The sequence below is a fragment of the Dromiciops gliroides genome, chromosome 1 (genome assembly GCF_019393635.1).
Source record: "Dromiciops gliroides isolate mDroGli1 chromosome 1, mDroGli1.pri, whole genome shotgun sequence".
NCBI classification, from domain to species: Eukaryota; Metazoa; Chordata; class Mammalia; order Microbiotheria; family Microbiotheriidae; genus Dromiciops; species Dromiciops gliroides.
The window spans coordinates 625,813,483-625,831,332 of NC_057861.1; the positions used below are offsets into that span (position 1 = coordinate 625,813,483).

General features: G+C 39.3%; 1 protein-coding gene across 3 annotated transcripts in view; it reads left to right on the forward strand.

Annotated features, from left to right (window-relative positions):
- PIGQ (phosphatidylinositol glycan anchor biosynthesis class Q) overlaps window positions 1-17,850 on the forward strand; it is a 69,717-nt gene that overhangs the window by 20,219 nt on the left and 31,648 nt on the right. For all 3 annotated transcript variants that reach the window (XM_043976618.1, XM_043976617.1, XM_043976616.1), the window contains 3 exons: window positions 3,927-4,616; window positions 11,310-11,441; window positions 12,271-12,391. In XM_043976618.1, the coding sequence (XP_043832553.1) occupies window positions 3,937-4,616; window positions 11,310-11,441; window positions 12,271-12,391 (933 nt within the window). In that variant the 5' untranslated portion in view covers window positions 3,927-3,936. The remainder of the gene's footprint in view (window positions 1-3,926; window positions 4,617-11,309; window positions 11,442-12,270; window positions 12,392-17,850) is intronic.

Below are 17,850 nucleotides of genomic sequence, written 5' to 3' on the forward strand. Positions count from 1 at the left end.
ACATTTTAAATGGTGAGACCCCAAGATTTGGGGACCCCAGGTTTTCTAAGGAAGAGCAAATAGCCCAGGTTGGAAATGGAGGAGGTCAAAACTCCCATGTTGATCAGAGTGGAACCAAGCCTGTGAGCAATCCCTTCACTTTTAGCCCAGGAAAATACATCTTTTGACCCAACAATACTACTAGGTCAATCTACTCCAAAGGGACAGTAGCCAGCATTTACATAGTACATTGATTGCAAAATGCTTTATAAACATCTCATTTGATTCTCTCAACAACCCTGGGAGATAGGTGCTATTTTTTAATTTTAATTTTTTTTTTTAGTGAGGCAATTGGGGCTAAGTGACTTGCCCAAGGTCACACAGCTAGTAAGTGTTAAGTGTCTGAGGCCGGATTTGAACTCAGGTACTCCTGATTCCAGGGCCGGTGCTCTATCCACTGCGCCACCTAGCTGCCCCAATAGGTGCTATTTTTATCCCCATTTTACAAATAAAGAAACAGCAAGAGAGATTAAGTGACTTACCCAGAATCACACAGCTAGTAAATGTCTGAGATGGAATTTGAATTCAGATCTTCCTTACTCCAGGTCCAGCACTTTGTCCACTGTGCCACCTGTTTTTGATCAAAGAAAGAGATAAAGTACCCATATATACAAAAATATTTATGGCAGCTCTTTTTTTTTTTTTTTTGGTGAGGCAGTTGGGGTTAAGTGACTTGCCCAGGGTCACACAGCTAGTAAGTGTCAAGGGTCTGAGGCTGGATTTGAACTCAGGTCCTCCTGACTCCAGGGCCAGTGCTCTATCCACTACGACTCCTAGCTGCCCCCTATGGCAGCTCTTTATGTGGTGGTAAAGGATTGGAAATTAAGGGGATGCCCATCAATTAGGGAACTATTGAACATATTATGGCATATGAATGTGGGTTTATCATACCACAAGAAATAATGGAGATGGCTTCAGAGAAAGCTAGAAAGCCTTGTATGTGTTAGATCTCCCCTACTAGACCATAAACTCCATGAAGGTAGAGATAAGACTCCATCTTATCTTGCATGTAGTAGGCATTGTTTTTTTTTTTTTGTTTTTTTTTTTTTTTTTTATGAGGCAGTTGGGGTTAAGTGACTGGCCCAGGGTCACACAGCTAGTAAGTGTGTGTTAAGTGTCTGAGGTCGGATTTGAACTCAGGTACTCCTGATTCCAGGGCTGGTGCTCTATCCACTGCGCCACCTAGCTGCCCTAGGCATTGTTGAATACATGAATAAACTGAAAAGCAGAAAAAAATTGTGGTCAAAACAAAATTCCATTAAATGTTTTAAACCAAGTAACATTCATAGTATTTGTACTTGGCCCACGTCACAATCTTTCTCAGCTTCTGTTTCCTCTCAGGCTCCTTTCATCTCAAAATCTGTGATCCTATGGTATGATTGTCTCTTACTTATCAGAATATAGCTAAAGATCAACTGTTGAAAAGGTGAAAATGATAGGCATTTTGCTTTGTTTTTAAACTATTTAGGTAAACAAATTTCATGGAATTTCCTTCTCATACTCAGCACTGCTCTTTCTATTCTCACTCTCCCCCACCCCTGCAAAATGCATGGATTCCTATTTCAAAGTCAAAGTCTAATCTACAGGAAATAGGAGTCAAAAATTACAGCCCCTACCTACTCTAGGGAAATTCCAAACAAACCTCCTGTGAGCCTTGGAACTCACTTGTTTGGAAAAGGGAAGGCCCAGGGAAGAAAAGTTCAAGATCATTCATAATTCAATCATTGTCACTGCTCAAGACAGTTCTTTCTACTGCTAAAAGGTCAAATTGAGGATAGATAAACAGGAATTCTCCTCAGCATGTGAGATTTATAAGTGCATTTCTCTCAGGAAGGAAACAGTACCTTATTTTTCTCCGTATTTAGGGACATTGGTATTTTTCCCATCCCGATTTCTAGCATGAATTGAAATGAACATTAAATAATGTTCTGAATATAAAATTGAAAAAACTTTTAGCTACATATAATAATTCACATTCATGTGATGTTTTAAAGTTCCCAAACACTTCCTCATAACAACCCTTTGAACTACATAGTTCAAATATTATCTCCATTTTGCAGAGGAAGAACTGATGCCTGAAGAAGTAAAAGGACTAACTCAAGGTCACATGACTAGTGGCAGATCTAGGACTTGAACCCAGGTCTCTTGACTCATAGGTTATTGCTTTTCCCACTACCGCACACTGTCTGTTCTGAAGTAATACCAGTTTTGAAGTCAAAGTTATTCAGTTGCTTGAGTAGGATGTTAGTCATAAATTGCCACTGAAATATAGGCATAGATATCCTAAGGGTATTTGAGAAAAAAAATAGTCCTTCCCAGAGTACTGTCTGCTAGAATATAAATGGAATATTTATATTTATGGAATTTAGTAAACATTTTAGCTTTTTTGTTTTGGGGGGATTTTGGTTTTTTGGTTTTTTGTTTTGTGGGGCAATGGGGGTTAAGTGACTTGTCCAGGGTCACACAGCTAGTAAGTGTCAAGTGTCTGAGACCACATTTGAACTCAGGTCCTCCTGAATCCAGGCCCGGTGCTCTATCCACTTCGCCACCTAGCTGCCCCAACATTTTAGCTTTTTATTGGGGAGCATGTCTACCTCCTAATAATTCAACTCAATAGATGTTTGTTAAGCACTTACTATGTGCAGGGCCCTGGGCTACAGATACTCCTAAAGGAGCTAGAAAACATCTTTGTCCAGCAGATCTCTCTTTCATGTACTGATATTTCTTTCTGATCCCATTTTACTACTTAAGTTTGGAATTTTCTCATCTTCTTGGTTGTGTTTCCCCACCCTCCCTTCCTCTATTTCTTTTTTAATCCCCCTCATTGCTCTTCTGATGGACTCTATGATATTGAAGAAATCATGTAAATTCTTTGCCTTATTTTTCTTTTTGAAATTGAAATATGAGCTAGGCACTGTACCACAGCTACCTCATAGAGTAATGAATTGAATATTCCCTAAAATCAACTAACATAACTTGGACGCATTGACTATGTAGTTAATTCCCCAGATACCTTGTCAGGTGTAGTTTTCACATGAAAATATGTCAGTGTTTGTACATGTTCTACCTGTGCAGTGGCTCTCTGGAGAGCAGAGAAGGACTGAAAGCTGTTGGAGAAGGATAGTGGGATCTTACCTACTAAAATTGGTCAATTCTGGCAAGTCTTGATTTCCCCAGCGTGACACTCCCCAAAACTTCTCTGAGATGGACGATGGTCAATTAGTCTTTATCCTATAGGGTTATTTCAAGATTTTAAACTGATCAGAACCTAACTACAAACCTCCATCTCTACCATTAGCTTCAATAGAAGTTGTCCAAGAACACTAATAATATCCAGTACACAGAGAAGGCTAGATAGTTTAGTTTTTTTTATTATTAATAAAGCATTTTATTTTTTTCCGTTACATGTAAAGATAGTTCTCAGCTTTTATTTATACAAGCTTTCCAATTTCAGATTTTTCTCCCTCCCTCCCTTCCCTCCCCCCTCCCCTAGACAGCAGGTAATCTGATACAGGTTTTTTATATGTGTGTGTGTGTGTGTGTATGTATGTATGTATATGTATATATGTATGTGTGTATGTATATATATATGTATGTGTGTATATATACATATATATACATAATAACATTAAACCTATTTCTGCATTAGTCATGTTATAAGAGAAAAATCGGAGCAATGACGAAAAACCTCAAAATAGAAAAACAACAGCACCAAAAACAAAAGAAATAGTATGGTTCATTCAGCAGATAGAGTTTAATTTTAAGACTCTAGACATCTCATGCTTCCCTTTGGCTTTCAAAATTATTACTGTTTCAGTTTGGAAGCTATTTTTTCCCCTCATGACTTTGGGAGAAGGATCTGAGTTTTGCCTTGTTTTCTTTTTCAGGGTTCCCAGCATGGTGCTCAAGGTTTTCTTTCCTTCTTGCTGTTCCTCAGCAGATAGTGGCCTTTTGATTGGCCGGTGGATCCCAGAACAGAACTCTGCAGTTATCTTAGCTGTTGTCCACTTCCCTTTCATCCCTTTCCAAGTAAAGCAGTACCTCTCTGAAGTACAGAAGGTAAGCCAGGTGGAAATTGCCGTGCTGGGCACTTGGTGTAACAACAAGAAGGAGAAGGAAGAGAGCCTGGCCAAATTCTTAGAAGACCTGGGCACCATTTTTTCTCATGAGCCTTGGCTCCAGCTTAGCAAAGAGAAAGGAAGTAAGTTCTGGAGCTGCCACACCCTTTCCAGACAAGCTGGCACCCCCAAAGAGGATCAGATCATTTTGATCTATTATGACCAGCGCAAAACCATGCTATCCCAATTGCATCCCCCTGAGATGTCTCTGGATAACCAGCCAGGGGTCATCACTGCTCCTGATGCCTCAAAGCTTGCAGCTGTGTTTGACACCGTAGCCAAAAGTGAGGTGCTATTCCTGACAGACAGGTATGACGACGGGCCCATCAAACTGAGCCACTGGCAGTCGGAGGGCGTGGAGGCCAGCATCATTGTGGAACTGGCAAAGCAGGCATCTGTGCCTGTGTGCATGCTGCTGACATTCTTGCTTTCCCTGGTCTCTGGACTTTGTAGGAGCAGGTAGGTAACCCTTCTTGTTTTCCTTTTATTATTCTCACACTAGATCTGTGAGGCACCAAAGCACATGATTAGACTCCAGCACATGTCTTTCGATGCTGATATTAAGATATTATCTATATGAAGAAAAAAGGGCACGTGCCAGAGAGGCAGACGCTAACACAGGACTTGGTTCTCGGTAGAGTTAGATCACATCATTCTGTGGTAGTGGAGCAGCCTTGGAGGGGCGCTGGGTTGCAGTGAAAGGAGCCCTAGATGTGGGAGACCAGAGCTTAAATCCCAGCCACGGGCAATGGATGACTCTTTGGTTTTCCGAACCTTGGTCTCCTCCTCTGTAAAATAGTGATTATAATATTTATAGTACCTACTTCACAAGGTTCTTGTGAAGATTACATTAAATAACACGCATGCTCTGTGCACAGTTGGTGCTTAATAAATGCTTCTTCATTCATTCATATAAAAATATTTTTTAGCATGCTCAACTGCTTATGATCCTAGTCATAGAATGGAGAGGACTAGAGGTCATGTACTCTGCTGCCAAAAGCAAGAGGGGAGAGGGATTGGAAGTTGCCACACTGGCTCCATGGTGTAACCATGAGCAGGAGATGGGGAAGAACCTTCACTCAACCCTTCATCTTACAGTTGGGCAAACTGAAGCACTGAATGATGAAGGAAGCTAGCTAGTAGGAGAGCCAGGACTAGACCCAAAGTCTTCTTAAGCCCTAGTCTAGTGCGCTTATCTTCCAGATAGGACTGCTCTTTTTCCAGAGCTTAGACTAACTAGTTTCCAGAGCACAAGCATATCAATCATATCAAGTGATGGTTGTAAGTTTGAAGACAATATAGATATTTGGGGGTATTCCCTAAACTTGTCTATCTCTTGTAGAGTAAAAATATCTTCTGTACTATCCTTCAGTCTAAAGCCACAGTGATTTCCAGGGCATACACAAGCATACGTGTATGTGTGTGTGTACATATACCTACACGTGTATGTGCAACCACACAAACAGGATGACTAAGGGGTGAGGTAGCATTTCATGTATGCTTGGCAGTGACTGACTGATCATCTTCATAAATAGGTTGGTATCAGATGCTTACAGAATTAGGCATTGAGAGTATATTCAACATGATTTCTTTCTTTAGAGCTTGTAATTTAAGATGGCTTAAAGTATGTGTCAAATACAGTGAATATGTCAAAAAATGGATATTGCTGGCTCTAATACATGTTAATTACCTCAGTGAGCCAGGCCTCTTAGGAGGAATCTTAAGGGAAAAATATTATGGAAAACTTAGCTCTCTTATCTGTTGCTTCTCTACTACTGTTTCCCATTTGGGGACTAGTGTTTGATTTTCCTTCTGTTAGAGGTGAATTTGATTTTTGTTTGGGTAGTCAACACCAATTCAGGAATATGTTTTCTCAGAACAGGCTCCTTTCTTTTAGAGGGATAGTCACTTTTCATCATTCAAAACACATTTAAAAGTACATGTTATGTGTACTATGGCTTAGCACTTAGATTTCTTAGGGTAGATAGAGGGATAATTAATGCACAGCCTTTGCCCTCAAGCATCTTTCCATATTGTGTGGGGAGGAGAGAGGATAAGGTGTGTGCGTGTATATATGTACGTGTGTATATACATATATATGTGTGTATTTATAATATGTGTATACATGTAGACACGTGCATATACATATATACCTATAGATATGTGTATGTGTACATATATTAGATATACATGTACATCCATATATGCCTCTGTGTATGTGCGTGTAAATACAAATGATAATAATATGGCAAGTATATTAGAGGATTGTAAAGTACTATGAAATCAGATGGAGAGATGACTTCTGGCTGGGAGGCTCAGAGAAGTTTTCTTGGAGGATGCAACATTTAAGTTGTGCCTTTAAGGATGGGTAAGATGTCAGCAGGCAGATTTGGAGAAGACATTTCAGGAATAGGGTATAAGGCCCAAAGGTCAGAGGTAAGGAGGTAAAACATATATCTTTAAGATAGTGATACTTTGGCTGGTGCATAGAGTATATAAAGGGAAGTAGCATGAAAAATCTAGAAAGGTGAGTTGGAGCCAGACTATGGTAGGACAACAGATAATTCTGTTGTCCCTACCATTCCTTTATTTTACCTTTCCTCTGCTAAACCTCTTGTCATTATCGTCTTGTACCCCACAGAGGATTTCCCAGGCAATCAAAAAGAATCATTTAACACTACAGGAAACACAATGAAAGATATTGGGAAGAAAACTGGAGAAGAAAATTCAGGGTGGTGTGTGTGTGTGTGTGTGTGTGTGTGTGTGTGTGTGTGTGTGTGTGGTGTGTCTGTGTGTGTGGTGTGTCTGTGTATACGTCCCCTCCTATCCTAATGAGAACTATCACATTAGGGGATGAACTTTCCTAGGGAAGTTGCAGAAGCAGCTTTGGTTAGAACATTTTAATGAAGGAGGAGTCAAAAGGTCCAGGAAGATATACTATAGATAATTTCCCACACAAAGGAAGCCCTTGGATATAGGACTGAATAAATTTTAGAGTCATTTCTATATCTCTGGGTGTATAAAGTGCTCCTAATTACTGTAACAACTGATATAAATACACCTGGCACCACCAGGTGGAGAATAGTTGTAATTGCAGAGTATTTCTGACAATCCAGTTCCTCTGGGGCTTGTGTAACCTGAGGGAGATAGACTAAATTATATTGCTTCCAATTGAAAAGAATCTTTCTAATCAGCCTTTATGCCAACATGACTGTCTTGAGCCAGTGTCAGGCCAGCAGAGAGTGTAGAAGATGATTGGTAAGAGTTTTCTTGAACTGGATATGTGATTTCATTGGTATAGGAAATTCCCAAGGAGGTCACTCCCTCTACCAATGCAGATCATTACCATCTCTGAAATATTCAGTCTTGGAGAGTCGCCTGGACCACATGACTTGAGTAGAGTTGTACAACCAGTATACTTCAGAGCAGGTTCTTGAACTTGGATCTTTCCAACTCAAGGCCAGTTTTCTATCTCTCCCCGGCGCGCACCCCCCCCCCTGCCAATTGCATTAAACTCTGAACTCCTTTGAGTAATCATGGATCTCAGGATGCTTTTCAACATTCCACAATTTAATATAATCAGGAGAACATAATCCACAAATAAGCAAGTCCCAAAGTGCCCCAGGTTCCACAGAGGATGGAGGCCTGGAATTGGGAAACTTGGTTTGAAATCCAGCCTCAGACACTTACTGGCTGTGTGACCCTGGGCAAGGCACTTAACCTCTATATCACTTTCCTCAACTATAAAATAGGAATAATAGTAGCACCTACCTCCCAGGGGTGTTGTGAGCATCAGATAAGATATTTGCAAAGGACTGAGCACAGTGCCTGCCATATAGGAAGCACGTAATAAATGCTTGTTTCCTTCCTTCCCTGGGGAATAGGGAAGGTGAGGAGATAAGAGGCATCATCTGCCAGGTACATCAAACCACCACCACCTTGACCATCATCTCCCCACAAATTCTCAGCCCAGGGGCCTAAACCCAAGAGTCTTGAGTACCCCACCAAACCACCAGGCCTGCTTCTAGCTCCCATACCCATCACTGAGGACAGAAATAATTGTGGAGAGGGAGCCCTCTTCACCACAACCAACAACAACTACTAACCAACTGCCACCAATGGGCAGATAAGCACAAGAACCCTGGGAGTGACAGCACCCCTACCCACCTACCCCGACCTCCTGTCTGACTGCAGCCAGAATCTAGGGAAGCTTCTTCTATGGAGATGGGCTGGCCATCCTAAAAATTGACAACTGACTGCCACCTACAAGGCAGGCAAGCCAGCCTAGCTTAAGCAATAAGGCACCTTGGGGAGAGACAGGAGGTGCCAGGCAAGTCAAACCACCACCATCTCTCCCCTCAGACCTTCATGGATGCAGCCCAGGGCCCAGAACCCAAAAACCTTGGGAACAGCCATTCTTCTAGCCCAGTGGTCTCTAATGCAGCCCAGAAACTGCCCCTTGGAGTTGCTGCAGCCACAGCTACCAAAGACTCAGAAAGCTCTTGTCACCAGAGTCCTTGCCACCAGCAAAAGGGTTCAGTGTCAGAAACTGACGGTCTAAGGAAGGAGACAACACAAAAAAAAGAATCTGAAGGGGTTAGGGTGGGGCACCAAGGGAGGGGTAATGTTGTCCTATGGAGTGGAAGCCAAGCAAAGCTGCTGATAGAGAATGTTTTCCTTGATATTTGTAGTCAGCAGCTGGTCAACAAAGTTAACTTCCATTGTTATATCTTTCAAATTTTCATATATTATTTTTAATGTATGCATGGAAGATAGCTTTTTCAGGACAAGAGCTTTGTAAAGTATTTTGCACTGCTAGATGTTTCTTTATGGTCACCAAACAATAAGCACAAAGGAATCTTATTTTCTAACTTTCAGTCATATGACTGTAAGGGTGTGGTCTGTCATAGAATATTATTTATGAAAGCCTACCTGTTCCTTTCCTGTTAAGAGTTACTTTGTTGGGGCAGCTAGATGGTGCAGTGGATAAAGCACCAGCCCTGGATTCAGGAGGACCTGGGTCCAGACACTTGACACTTGCTGGCTGTGTGACCCTGGGCAAGTCGCTTGACCCTCATTGCTCCACAAAAAAAAAAAAGAGTTACTTTGTGACTTTTTTTAGAATGCTAAAATTCAGGAATTATTATCACCATTTATTGTCTATCAATTCCTGACCCTCAAAAAACTTATAGTCTGAATGGGGTACAAGGCATTGTTATATTAAAACCTTTATATGATATCAAATAACACCTACATAGTCGATGTGAATGTACCTTTTTGATTTCACAGCTTTGTATTTCCTGATTTATTTGGTAAGTTGAGCTTTTAACATCTGAGGAGAAACTCTTTTGGTTTGGTGTACACTGAATTAGCCCATCAGTAAATGTTGAATATTAGCTAATTTTAACCATGTACTTGTTAATTATAACATACCAAGAATTCAATCAGATTAAATTTTATATTTCTTATGGAGTCCATTTCATTTAATTATCTATCTCTTATGTAATAATAATAATAATGCCTTATATAGAGCCTTACTACATACGTTATCTTACCTCATTTTAGTCTCACAATAAACCCAAGAGAGAGAGGCAGGAATTATTCCTGTTTTATAGTTGAGGAAATCAAAGCTCAGAGAGGAGAAATGATTTGCCTATGTAGCAGAAATGAAACTTGCCCAAGATCTTCTGGTCTTATGTCCAAGAGCAGTCTCTGCTCACTAGTACAGGTATATATAGATGATAATGTATATACCCATACTTAACCACTTATCTTAGGACAGTAGTAGTAAGACCAAGGTTTATTTAGTTGGAGACATCCTCTGAAGGAAGTTTGGCAAGGGGTAAAGAGGGCTCTGTATGGGAGATGGGGAACTTGTTTTACTAACTACAGGACCTGAATACTAGTGGAGGTTAGGTAGGGGATTCCAATCTATGCAATTCACATTTTCATACAATTTTTTCTTGGAATCAGAGCAACTAGTATAATACAGAAGCCTTTTAAAGTCTGGCCAGAGTTAAGACCTCTTTCTTCCTAAGATTATAAATTCAGACAGTTGGCAGCACTGCCTTTTTTTTTTTTTTAAACTGTACCTGAGGGGCAGCTAGGTGGCGCAGTGGATACAGCACTGGCCCTGGAATCAGGAGTACCTGAGTTCAAATCCGGCCTCAGACACTTAACACTTACTAGCTGTGTGACCTTGGGCAAGTCACTTAACCCCAATTGCCTCACTAAAAAAACAAACAAACAACCTGTATCTGAGGCTCATCTGCCTGGCTGCAACAAGTATTCTGAAATGAAAATGAAGGTCCTGAGCCCTCAGTTAACGGGAGTTAGAAATACTGGGTATTGAAAACAGGCCACATGTCAGTTTTACTTTTTCCTCCTGGGGAAACATCTTTTCTGAATAACAGTGAAATGTTTGTCAAAATAGCTCGTTGAGCTGCATCTCAGAATTGTTTGTTTTGCTTTATAAGAAGTCTCATCTCATTGGGTAAATTGTAGGGGTAATAGCCAGGGGAAAGCTGGATGACAGCTCTGTTGCCTGAATAATCTTGTCCATTTTCTTCTCTGAATCTAGAGAACATTTCTGATCTTTTCTTTTAGAGTACTCAGCAGGTTGAAGGCTATTTAGGAGTTGGGTTTTGGGGAGATGGTATTGAAGAAGATTGGTTTAGATTAATAGTAAAAAGTAAAGTTGATGGTATAACTAAGACAAGCTGCCTCTCTTAGTGACCTTAACCATTACTGCTAACCAGCTCTGGATGCTGCCTAGGACTGTACCTAGTCCACGTATGTAGTTCTGAAGTTATTTAATTCCTAGTAGCATTCTAGGCCTCTCTGCTAGTGCTTTTCCACCCTGTCCAGTTGGCCTGCAGTGGGCTCATTGGCATGAGTGCTAGTATTTGGGGATCTCAGGTTATCGTATAAAACAGAAATAGCTTCCCACTTGTATGATTGCTTTCACATTCCTTTCATTGCTAGATGCTCTTCAGGGGTCATGGGCCCATGATAGAGCAGTTCTCACTCCCTACTTTCTAAGAGGTAAAAATTCAACCAAAATGGAATTATTATGTTAGTGTTAGTGCTGACATGCAACATTTTGTCCTTTTTCTAGTGGCAGAAACGTATTTTTCTGTTTTATTTCTGCAGAATATTTAAGTTTTGGCCTTTGTCCTTCATATGGAGCAAACTCTCAACTTGTGAGCAGGTTGGATATCGACTAGAACATCTCAGATTTGTCTTTAGCAACCAAAAAGCTGAAAACCAGACCCAGCTGATGAGGTACAGTATTCTCACTCTCTTGTTTTTATCTAGCACCTTGAGACATTGAAGCATAACCCTTCCCAAGGACATTTTGGGTTTTTTACTAATAGCAAACCTTAAAGAAGACTCCTTGGCGTAGAGTTCTGACCTTCAATCTCTCCAGCACTCTCTAACTTTAGTAATTAATAGGCAGTAAAAACAGACTGCTTTTGTCCTGATAGGGCTGACTTTAGGGTCTAAAGCCTTCATTTGAATATTGCCCCGCTCCTTAATGCCCGTGTGAACCCTGGGCAGATTTCTCTGCCTAATAATCCATGCCCTGCCTAGCTCACAGGCTTGTAACAGGATACAGCAGAAGGGTGGATATAAAAGTGTTTTGTAATGTGAATCCCTATCCATATGCAAGTTGTTATTGTTTTTTATTAATTTTTTTTTTTTTGGTGAGGCAGTTGGGGTTAAGTGACTTGCCCAGGGTCACACAGCTGGTAAGTGTCAAGTGTCTGCGGCCAGATTTGAACTCAGGTCCTCCTGAATCCAGGGCCGGTGCTCTATCCACTACACCACCTAGCTGCCCCACAAGTTGTTATTGTTATTGAGACAAATTCCTCTATGTATTTTAACTGCTAGTTTAGACCATCTTAAGACAAAGTTCCATCTTTCATAGTATTTAGCATTAGGAGATTATCTAGTCCAGACCCCTCATTTTGCAGATGAAGTGATTTACCCATTTACCTGAGGTCAGCAAGGTAGTAAGGAACAGAGCCAGTAAGTGAACTTGGGTCTTCCCACTCTAAATCAGTATCCACTATATCTCCACTATATCTCACTGCCTTACTCTTCTACTCAGGAAAGCCAACATCTTTGTTTCGCTTCTTCTGGACGTGGCTCTGGGCATCGTGCTGCTGTCCTGGTTATATAAGAAGAATCGGATTGGTCAGCTGGCTGATGCTCTCATCCCAGTTGCAGATGTGAGTTAAGTTGAAATTCCAGCCCTGAAGCCCAAAGCCAGGAGTTGGTTCATCTTCCTTCCTTTCTTTAAAGGAAAAAACCTTTTCTACTTAAACTTCTTTGTATTCTTTCAGGGTAGCTAGAATAATGCCTTGCATGTTGTGGGTGCTTCAGAAAGATCTGTTGGCTGATTGATTTCCCCAAAGTTCTCCTGGTGTCATTGAATACTTAAAGCTGTCTTGAGGGCCTGGGGTAGGGCTGGGGGGCAGGGGTAGCAGCACCCTTACTAAAACCTGTGTCCTTTGTTCTAGCCTGATGAAACTCAGAAATCCAAAATACCATTACTTTTTTTTTTTTTTTTTGGTGAGGCAATTGGGGTTAAGTGACTTGCCCAGGGTCACACAGCTAGTAAGTGTTAAGTGTCTGAGGCCAGATTTGAACTCAGGTCCTCCTGACTCCAGGGTCGGTGCTCTATCCACTGCACCACCTAGCTGCCCCTAATACCATTACTCTTAAACAGGATCGTTCTTCACTGCTGCTACTACTAAAACGTAAAGTAATTATAGAAACACAAGTAGATTTCATAATAAAACAGCTAATGTTTTACAATCTCAAGTATATTTAATAGTTAACAGCAACTTCCTCTATTCAAGGCAATTAAAAGGCTCAAAAACTAAATTTTTATAGCTAAAGAAATTAATCTATACTAGTATATTAATCTATACAAGTCATGGGACTTGTATGAGAGAACATAGTGGAGGTGGGACTTGAAATAGAGGCAAGAAGGAGTAAAATATTTGACTCTAACCAGATTCGTGCCATTTTGCATCTTTAAAGACCATATTCTGGTCTTAAAACCAAATTATTTTATGCCATTTATTGAAGGTGATACCTAATTTAGAAATATTTTGACCAGAGGATAACTTTGTCATATTTGTTGAATGAAACAAAGTTAATATTCTCTTTTATTTGATCAGATATCTCCTTCTGCTACTAACTCAATATTACTATTTCTGAAAGGACAAGTAAACTCCCTACCCTGTTCTGATTCTCTTATAATAACCTTAGAAGCAGCAGGGTTTTGGCTAGAACCCATTATATAAGTAAGCACAGTGAAAAAAAATCCTCCATCTGCCTAGTACCGTGGGCAGATGGACACACAGTACTCAAAAGGCATTGGACCATGGCACCTGCTTTTGGATCTGCTGTTTATAAATACATCTCATTTTATGTTCCATCTCTTCCATTTTCTTTTTCAGGATATCCACCGCTTTGTTAAAAATTTCCACTTTCTGCTCTAAACCATTGATTCTCTTTTCAAATTTTTTAAGAACTATAAGTTTGTTCATTATTTCTTCCTTTGATTTTTGAAAATTAAGAATTTCAGCTACTCTAGGAGTTCTTGTGGTTATTCTAGTCTCTTTAAAAATGTTTTTATTATGAACTCAACAATCATTAATAAAACTATTTCAACATACAAAAAAGAGAATAGTATAAGAAATTTTTACTTCTGTGCAGCTTGTTTTTTTAAGTTGGTATCAGATTTTTAAAAGTAGTAACAATTACAATTTGTTCCCCCCTTCTGAATTTCTTTCTGTGCATTTTTAAATGTTTTATTGATGCTCTTTGTTTTAAAAGTTTTTTGCATCTCTAGCAATATCTATTAATTCATACTCCTCTAACTGAAGCCCTCCATTATAACAAATATGTATAATTAAGCAAAACAAATGAATGCAGTGCCCACGTCTGAGAATGTACCTCTAGTCTAATGACCTCTAGTCTGCAACTTCTCTGCCAAAAATAGAAGGTATGCTTCATTATCAGTCCTTTAAAGTCATGTTTTGACTTGACTAAAGGGCACTGTTTTTTTTGTTTTCTTTTGTTTGTTTTCTTTTTTGCTGGGCAATTGGGGTTAAGTGACTTGCCCAGGGTCACATAGCTAGTAAGTGTCAAGTGTCTGAGGCTGGATTTGAACTCAGGTCCTCCTGATTCCAAGGCCGGTGCTTTATCCACTGTGCTACCTAGCTGCCCCCAAAGGTCACTGTTTTGATTAGAGATCTGAAATTTTTCAAAGTTGTTGTCCTTTAAAATATTGTATAATATTGTGGTCATCATGTGAATTGCTTTCCTAGATCTGCTCCTTTCACTTGGCATCAGTTCTTATAATCTTCCCAAATTTCTCTGAATCCATTATATTTTTCATGTCTATTCTCCTATATTCAGGTGTCACAATTTGTCTAGTCACTCCCAATGAATGGTTAGCTACTTTGTTTCCATTTCTTTGCTACAACAAAACATACTGCTATAAATACTTTTGTAAGTATTGATCCTTTCCCTTTATCTTTAGCCTCCTTGGGGTATATGCCTAGAAGTGCTTTCACTAGGTCACAGGGTATGTGCGGTTTAATGACTTTTGGGACATAGTTACAAATTGCTTTCCAGAAAGATTGGACCAATTCACATCTCCACCAACAATGTATCAGCATGGCAGTTTTACCAGAAACTGCCATTTTCCTCTTTTGTCATCTTATCCAATACTATAGGATGGAGCCTGAGAGTTGCTTTAATTTGTGTTTATCTCATTATCAGTGAGCCTTTCTCATTTGTTTGTTGATAGCATACATTTCTTCATTTAAGAACTGCCTATCTTATTGATTGAGGAAAGTGTACTCTTGTTTTTTATGCTTGTATCAATTCCAAATATATTTTGGCTATCAATATCTTTATGAGAGAAATTTGCAGCAAAGATTTTTTCCCAAATAACTTTCCCTTCCAGTTCTACAAATATTGATTTTTGCTGTGCAAAAGCTTTTCAATTTTATGTAACCAAAATTATCTGTTACATGATGACGATTATCCCTTATTTAGGTAAGACTTCTCCCCCTAGCCAAAGTTGTAAAAAAGATATCTATTTTCCTTCTTGTCCAACTTATTTATGATATGACTTTTTAAAATTTAGGGTATATATCTATTTGGAGTTCATTATGTTATATGGTGTAAGGTGTTGACCTAAACCTAATTTCTGCCAGAATGCTTTCCAGTTTTCTCAGCAGTTTCTATCAAATAGGGAGTCCTTTCTCTATTAGTTGGTGTCTGAATTTATTGAACATGTGCTGCTTTGTTCAGTTGCATCTGGATCTTATTTATCTAATCTGTTCCACTGATCAATTTTTCTATTTTTCTAACCAGTACCAAATTGTTTATTATTATTATTGCTTTGTAGTATTTGAGATCTAGTCTTGTTAGGGCACCTTCATTCCTACTCTTTTTTTTTCATTATTTCCCTTAAGATTCTTGCTCTTTCAAATTAATTTTATTATTCTTTTGTTTAGTTCTTTAAAAAACCCGATAGCAATCCCTTAGAAGTTTTTCAGTAATTTTATTGCTATGACACTAAATCTATAAATTAATTTATGTAGTATCATCATTTTTGTTACATTGTCATGGCCCAACCATGAAAAATTAATATTCCTCCAATAATTTAAGTCTTCCCTTACTTCTTTTATTATAGTCTCTTTTCTGAGATTCTTAGTCACAGTATCATTCTTTTGGAGATTTCTACTTACATTCTTTTACCCCATATGATTAAAAGTCTTTTTTCTTTACTCATTTCTTCAGTCTGTCTCTTGATTTTCCTTATGAGAATTTCTTTCCTGGTTTCTACTGTTTTGTTTTGTTTTTCTTTTACTTTATTTGGTACATTTCTTGCTGTTTTAAGATAATAAAGGAGAGCTGTGCTATGAAATGATCACTTGGCTGTCTTGCTAGAAATTTCCAACATATCTCATTTCTTCCACATCCCAGTGGGAATCATTTTTTCCTAATCAAGACTCATTTCACTTCTGTACCACAGTTTGGATACATAAACTATTCTCTGAAGTTTTATCCAAGTCATCTCACAATTTCTAGGGACTCTATTGCCCTCTCCTTAAGGGGAAGTAGAAGACCAGGACTATATCCCTGCCTTATTTTGTCAGAATGCACTGAGTTGTCCAGGTGTATATAGCGATCTGTTGTAGAAATGATAAAATTGCAAGAGTGTTGAGGTATTGATTCACAGGTTATCTGAAAGGATATGGAAATGACAGACCTGAGGGGCGGGGGGGGGGGGGTGACTGAGAGAAAATCCATTACTAACAATTTATATGCCTAGTTTTCCATCTATTCAAAATTGTTACGAGAACAGTCTACATATACATATAAGTAAGGGCATTAGTAAGGAACAGGCCAGGTTTTTAAAAGTGGTATTTTACAATTTACCACATCTTTACCATCATAGAGTTGATTGAAGGAAGTAGAGAATGTAAGATCCCACCATTGCTATTGGTTGTTAGTTATAAAAAAGCATTTGAGTGCAAAAAGCCATGTTAAATGCTCTCTTCCAATAAGGTGTTATACATCCATGCCTCAAAACCATTCAGGATTCTTTGAAAGCTATAACAATAGGAATAGCTTTGTTCAATGACTCTCTGATCACAAATATCACGCCAGGTTTAAAAGAGGGCGATGTAGTCTTGCCAAAGGTGTTCCATGCTCTAGTGGAGGAAATTCAGCATGGAGTTCACATTAAAAAGGAATTTTCTATGGATGGTCTCATCCTCCAGAGGTTTCTATTTGCAGGTGTCATCATGCTGGTTGTATAAAGTTCTGGAGCATTGGAAAACTTCCTAGAAGACATATGTAACCCCTCAAGAGTTTACCTGGTCATCTACAGAGGGACCAAGTAGATAAAGACTGTGTCTGTTAACCAGGTTATAATGTTGGTTGAACAGCCTAGAGCTTGTCCCTCAGTGTGTATATCTGGGACAGATGAAATTAAACAGGAGGAAGTGAATTGCTTTCAGAATATTTCACGGCTCCTTTAATGAACTCAAACTTTTTTCAGAAATAAAGGCCCAGGGACAGCTAGGTGGCACAATGGATAAAGCACCAGCCCTGGATTCAGGAAGACCTGAGTTCAAATCTGACCCCAGACACTTGACACTTACTAGTTGTGTGACCCTGGGCAAGTCACTTAACCCACATTGCCCCGCAAAAAAAATAAATAAGGTCCCACCCTTTAAGTATCAATATTCTCCTGGCGTGATTCTATGGTTGTGAGAAAGAGATACAAAGAATTAAAAAATAATTTCATACAGAGGTCAGTGGAAAGGTACATGGTGATTGTGAGCAGGAACTCTGAAAAAAGAACAAGAGTAAAGGATAATATCAGGGAATGTATATAAAAGAAGGTGGACTGGTCATATAATGAGGGTGAGGGCATGATAGTTAGATAGCCATCATGCCCTACTAAAATTCTCTAGATGTCAAAAGAAGTCTGGGAAGGTCCTTAACATTTTAGAAGGACCCTCTGTGCTAAATGGGATAAGGAGTTGTGCAGTATGGACAGGCATGACTAAATAGCGATTAGCTCAGAGATCTTTTTGAATATCTGAGGGGCAGTGTTGGCTTCACTGCATTTCCCCATACAGCCACCATG